This window comes from Arachis ipaensis, chromosome B01 (assembly GCF_000816755.2).
Source record: "Arachis ipaensis cultivar K30076 chromosome B01, Araip1.1, whole genome shotgun sequence".
In the NCBI taxonomy this organism is placed as follows: domain Eukaryota; kingdom Viridiplantae; phylum Streptophyta; class Magnoliopsida; order Fabales; family Fabaceae; genus Arachis; species Arachis ipaensis.
In genome coordinates, this window is record NC_029785.2 from 34,688,888 (window position 1) to 34,695,527 (window position 6,640).

At 35.5% G+C, this 6,640-nt stretch overlaps 1 protein-coding gene across 2 annotated transcripts in view; it reads right to left on the reverse strand.

Moving 5' to 3' along the window:
- LOC107628718 (probable methyltransferase PMT14) overlaps nucleotides 956–6,640 on the reverse strand; it is a 6,545-nt gene continuing 860 nt past the window's right edge. Inside the window, exons 2-7 of one of the 2 annotated variants that reach the window (XM_016331299.2) lie at nucleotides 5,821–6,493; nucleotides 4,993–5,203; nucleotides 4,208–4,490; nucleotides 3,100–3,486; nucleotides 2,639–2,716; nucleotides 956–1,565 (exon numbers count right to left, since the gene is read on the reverse strand). In XM_016331299.2, the coding sequence (XP_016186785.1) occupies nucleotides 1,328–1,565; nucleotides 2,639–2,716; nucleotides 3,100–3,486; nucleotides 4,208–4,490; nucleotides 4,993–5,203; nucleotides 5,821–6,465 (1,842 nt within the window). In that variant the 5' untranslated portion in view covers nucleotides 6,466–6,493 and the 3' untranslated portion in view covers nucleotides 956–1,327. Of the gene's footprint in view, nucleotides 1,566–2,638; nucleotides 2,717–3,099; nucleotides 3,487–4,207; nucleotides 4,491–4,992; nucleotides 5,204–5,820; nucleotides 6,515–6,640 lie in introns of those variants that run through there. The other variant, XM_021120073.1, reaches the window with a different exon arrangement.

Sequence of the window (6,640 nt, forward strand, 5' to 3'; positions counted from 1 at the left end):
AAATATATTTTTTCAATAAAAAAAAACTTTCTAATCAAATAACTGCAAAAAAAAATCATATCAATTTAACTGGTTTATTAACTTTTTTGACAAATATTTTTTATTTTTGGTTGATTCAGTCACAACCATTTTTTTTTGCCATGATCAGACCAATTTGGTGATCAATTTTCAGTTTAATCTGATTGAACTAATTAGTTTGGTCCAGCTCAAAACCATGGAATTTTCAAACGGATATGCATGTTCACAAGTTGATGATATTTTAGAACAAAGATTTTTTTTTTAAACTTAAAAAGTAAAAGAAAAAGAACGAGTGAAAAATAGGGAGAAATCTATTTTAAATTTTTAACCTTCAAGCCTCTCCTTTGCCTTTCTTTTTTTTTCCCTTTAATATCTCAACCCACAAACACGAGTTAAATCTCAATTTGACCCTGAAATTTAGTCCGATGCTCAAAATGATCCCCATAATTTCGTTGGCCCCAATTAGAACCCTCAAATTTGTAATCGTGGTTCTGGCTTGCCCTTGCGATCATTTCCGTCACCGGAATACTGATCTGACACAATTGCATGATTGGTGGACACTACTTAAACGATGGTGCATTGGTTTCGCGTTCAAACCCTTTGGAAACCACGTAGTGTAAGGGTTTTGTTGATGTTTTGCAACTTATGATCGTCGTAGTGAAAAGAAAGAGAGTTTTAACCCACAAAAAACTGAAACGACGCATTTTCCGAAGGGTTTGGGCACAAAACCAATACGCTGTCGTTTAAGTAGTGTCTACCGTGTCATGCAATTGCATCAGATCAGCATTCCAGTGACGAAAATAATCGCAGGGACAAGCCAGAGCCACGATAATAAATTTGGGGATTCTAATTGGGACCAACTAAATTATGGGGATCATTTTGAGCATCGAACGAAATTTTATGGGCCAAATTGAGATTTAACTCTACAAACACACTCTTAAAACCGAAAAACGAATAGTGGGATTTCAATGCTTCAATATTCCTTCACCATTATTATTCAACAGAATATCTTTAGATTAAATTATCTTGGTAGCCGAACTTGTGCTAATCTATATCTAAATAAACTTAATAAGACTAGTTAAGACCTATTTTATCTACACTTGTATAAGGCAGGCGTAGAATAAGCTTACATAACCAATCTTTTGCTTTTACTTTGCACTATAACAATTTCTATTTTTTTTTTCCTCTTTTTTTTTTTACCCTTTTCTTTTTGCACCATTCCTTAATGGCTCTGAAACCTTGATGGTTGCTGCATGCTGAGACCTGAGAGACAAGTTTCACTTTCATACCCCAAAACAATGCAATGGTTTTATTCCTCACTGGAGGTGCTGTTATTGCTGCTGGCAACCCAGTATTCTTTAACAGCAACCAATATCTTCTCAGGCACAAGAGGGCCATCCTCATGATCCACCATTTTGGCTTCCCATCTCATCCCCCCAACAATTTTCTTGACCTTGTTCAGGACATCGACTTCGTCTCTGATGATGACGACTCCTTCGGGTCTTAGGATTCGGTCCATTTCAATAAGGATGTCTTCCAGGTTGCACCTGTTCAAACAACTCATCAACATTTAAAAGTAAAAAGTAGAGATAAGGATAACCCTAAACCCTAAACACTAAAGGACTATTAAGGTTTGTCATCAACTTAATGGGATTATTATGATTTATAAAACAAGGTTAACATGTTCAAAGGACTAACGAATCCCAAACTAAAAGTAAAATATGTCCAAATTATGCTTTTAAAGATTTTTTTTTTTTTGGTGTCCAAATTATGCTTTTAAAGATTTAAAACCATATATTGGGCCTCCTGCAAAGGCCTGAAGCTTGAAATAGGTTGGTCCGTGATAAATGTTTTAGCTCATGGCAAATTGGCAATTAACAGGAGGAGCCTATTTAGCTTTTTCACATGGACTAGGCCTTGTGAATTGTTATGCATTTCAAATAATGGAATTTGGGCTCACCTAAAATGAGTGATGCAATTTAAGATCCTAAGGCCTGTTTGGTTTGAGAATTCGTTTTCTATTTTCGGCATTTTATGAAGAAAAAAATAACTAAAAGCAATAAAATCTTGTTTTCTAGTTTCATTTTTTTTTTTACAAAATCCTAAAATAGAAAACAATGAAAACACAAACTTAACAGGTCCTAAGAGTGGGTTTGTGAGTTGGAATTTTCGAGGGAAAGGTAAGAGGAAAGGAAGACTAGTGCTAAATTTTGAATTTTTACTCCCCTTCCCTCCATTATTCTAACTCACAAACAACCCCCTAAAGCGCATCCTCTAACTACCAACAAGGCCCTTTGAGGACAGCGCAGATGGCATTTGACAGTGCCTTGTGATAGGTATATCCGGGAAGTATGGTGAAACGTATTTAACAAGTGCACAATCTAAACATTTTACCAACAATTTAGAAATCCTCAATTTTTGAGAAACTACTGCATTGAATTACTGTTGCAAGATCCCAAAAGAAGAAAAAAAGTATTATATGTAACATCTAGAAAAGGGACTTGAGTTTGCATTATATGCCAAGAAAATCGAATCAGAGCTTGTTTCTACTTTCAATGAGATATAATCTTAGAATCCACATACTATGATTATGCACATGGAAGAGGAGGAAGAAACTTACGAGTCCTGGTACATGCTAAATAAACCATTTGCATGAATGAGATCATATGTCCTGGGGTATGTAGAAAAGCCTTCACACCTGAAGAAAGAAGAAAACTGACATTAAATAATGCATAGTCATAGTGCATAACTTGCTTCAACCAATAAACTGATTAGCAAAATTCATAGCATGTTCAATTATCTGTAGCCGTCATATGAAATACAATACAGCGACATACCATTATTTGAAGTAACAGTACCAATATCTATTTTCAAGTGGCTCCAGAATATGGAGAAGAAGAACAATATGCTAATTTGAAGCCCATTTTGCCTTGCAGTGGTCAAATGAATAATCATACAAAAACCCACCATGAAATGTCGAGATAAATAATTTTTGAAGTATAGGGAAGACAACTTGCATGGAAAAATTCACATGAAATAAGAATACTTGTAGGAGTATTAAGAGAACTCTTAGAAACTTACCAGTCATGGTAAATGCCAATCAGACCTCTCTCGTAAATAACACCTAAGGTGTTCTTAGCACTCGTGGGCACAACATTCATAACCCAGGATTTTGGTGATTCAAGTGCAGCTGCAAATCCTCCAAGCTCTGCATTCATGTCCATCACATTTCGATATCTGGTAGTGCCAATCAACTTGTTCATTCTTTTGTAAGCATTAACATGCTTTTTCCATAATTTGTTGTCCTCTTCATAAGATTCAGCTGTAACATCGGGAACAATGCCCTTAGCTATTCGAGGAGGGACAGCATAAAGCCTAGCAGGAAACTTCTTCAATTCACCTCCAGCAACTTCACTTTTGCTGGATACCTCAGGGAAAGGGGTCTGACAGCCCTCCATTTTTCTGTACCTATACATAAACACATCAACCCCATCCAAATGAAAAATAATCAGAATGTAAACAACAGATCTAATATGTCTACACATTAATAAACATCTATATAATATCAACAATTTAAAAGCATAGAGAAACTAAATCCTACACAATACAATTGCAAATTAATATTGAAATTACTCTGGCTAATTTCAACAATCAAGCTAATACTTTGGCTTATGTACTCAGGCTCTCTGAAAATAACTTGCAAATTATTTCTCTCTTGTGTGGAAATCAATTTTACTAAGTTATCCAATGAAGGTGTTTGTTAATGAGTGTCCTAACTTCTAAGGGTTCTCTTTAAAGATCAATAAACAGAAGGATTTTTATAGAAATTTAAAATCTTTGAAGTTTCTAATGCATTGAATGCATCAAAATCTTCAAAAAATTTCCACTTTTGACTTCTTAAAGATTGCCCTAAGGAGATTCATTAACAAAACCATAATATTTAATACCCAACAATGCAGGTATGTTCTCAATCTAAATTAAGCCTAGATCATCTCATGGGACATTTGATATTATAGAGTTTGCAGTGAAATTATTTCTGAAAACATAGATCATAATATATCATAACAATAAATAGAACTAGATAAACAAGTGAAATTCTGTTCAATCATCAAAATTACTTAAACTATATTTGAAGATTATAAGTATATTGCATATCCGAATGAAGTACATGAAGATAAACAGGACATACCAAACATCATCAGCATTATCTGAATCACATAAGTTGGGAGACTTTCTTAGGCAGGATTTAGCATTTATCTTTTTCCTCCAGATAGCAATATCACCCTTTTCATACTTCTTTTCCCAGCAAAGACTTTCAGCTAACTCCTCAATATTTCTCTGCTCTGCCTTGACATCCTCCTTAGACCGCTTCCATGTCTGATAGTATGTTTTCCAATTAATTGGAGGCCCAGATAAAACCCAGTATCCACCAGGCCTCAGGACTCGATCAACTTCCATTAGATACATGCCCGCTGTATTCATTTAACGGGTGCAGAGTTAAAAACTTAATGCCTAAAATAATGTTTCATTCAGATTTATAGCCACTTTTCTTTCCTAAACTTCCCCTTCTGACTGCTGGATGGCATACAATTCTTAATCTAATGTTTCAAATCTATATGTAAATGCAACCTTATTAACATAATATTTTAGGGATTTCAATGTTCAAATAAGATGAAGATCTTAGTAATTTAAAATTCTAGACTTTTGGTGATAACAGCTGGGGTAAGATTCTAAGAACTTACAGAAGTAAATGATTTATTTGTCAATAAGGCATTCTGCTTCATAACCTTTTGGCAAGAAATTGCAATGACTCATATTAGCCAAAACGGTATTCAATAATTCAAATCTTGTAGTACTTGCACTTTTTTTTTTTGGAATTTCAGGTGTGTGTATCATAATATAATATATATAAGAGAAGGCTGATAATAGTTATAACTCTTATCATTCTTATTGACAATGAAATTCAGCACTAACCATTTGAAGTCCATGGTATTAGACATCGAGAACACTGAGCCATGTCAAAAGCTCTTGCAGGGTATGGAAGATGGATGGTACCAAGAACACCAATAACAGCTGGAACTCCTCGTTCTAGTGCAAACTGAACTTGTGCTTCATGGTTGTCCTTTGGGGCAAAGGACATAGTGAGCACATTCCTCTTTAACATGTAGGCTCCCCAGCTAGCAACCTGCATAATTGTTCATACTTTATATTGGTATGGAAAATTATGACTCAATTTGAAGGTATCTTAAACTGAGAATAAGTAAACTGCTCCATAAGTAACAAAGAAATGACAATTCATTCTAGGCAACCTCAAAATACACACAAAACACGAGAAATCCAATCTGCAATATTGTAATAGACAAAAAAGCATTGAACGTAGGAGGTCAACATTAATTCGCAAACCAAACAGTAGCCAACTGAATCAATTTTCAAGAGATACGATAGGATTCTCAAGGGACCAGTAGGTATGACGGAGCAAAAGCTACCTGAGAACCATTAGAAAACACTTATGACCTAACAGGAAAAGAAGAGATGGTCCTGTAGCTCAGCATTCCGCGTCCAATTTGAAATCCTTAGACAGGATATCTTTTATGCTGTATGATATTCAATTCAATAGTAAAGAAACATGGACATGGACAAACATAATGTTTATCTTCTAAATGTGTTAGCATGTAAATAAGTAGATGTTATTACAAAAGTTATCAGCTAAAGCAGAACGAAACTGAGTAAATCAGCATGCTTAGCCATATATTTAAAAGTAAATTTTCATATGAGCAGGGATTTTTAGACATCAAAACTTACTCCACAGCCAGTGTCCAGTGCTGTTCTGATAGAACCATCTTTAATTGGAATAACTGATGCAAGTTCATCAATATATGCATCTGCTCCTTGAGGGAACATGGTCCCTCCGCCAGGAAATTTAAACACATTTCCCTGAAATTGCACCCAGTTTTGAACAGCCTTCTCCACTGTCAAGCTCTTGTAAGGAACATTGGCATAGTAGGCATAATCCCGGCTCTTAGGCCAAGGAAAAGGAGTCGTGTAACCATTAGGGGCCGGAATGAGGCAACGCAGTTTTTCATCTTCAGGGGGACAATGCCTTTCCCTATATATCATATTTTCTCTTGGGAATGTCATTGCTCGGTCTTGCTCTTGGCAAGGTGTGTAATCAGTATATTTAACATCACATGCCTTGATCTTTTTAGCTTTCGGTTCAGCCGGTTCAATAATTTCTACATCATTGTGATGAGATTCAAAACTCAACTCAGGCATAATGTTGCAGTCTGACATCAGGTTATTCACTTTCAAGGCAAGGTTATCCCCCTTTCCTGACCCGCTCCTTTGCCATGCTCCCAAAAGATAAAAGAAACAGCAAAGGGCGAGAACAGCAAATATTGACAACGGCCTTCGCCCTCGTTGGCCAGGTGCATTATTCTTATTCGCCATTATTTGGCAGCCAGTATTCTCTCAAAACCTATACCAATTCACACGGAAATCAATAAGTGGCAAGTTACAGTAGACCATCAGAAATCAAGCAAACTTCCAAAATTAGACTAACACATATCTAAGCATAAAGCATTTAAATCTTAATTTTTATTTATTAAAAGAAAAAGGAGAGTAC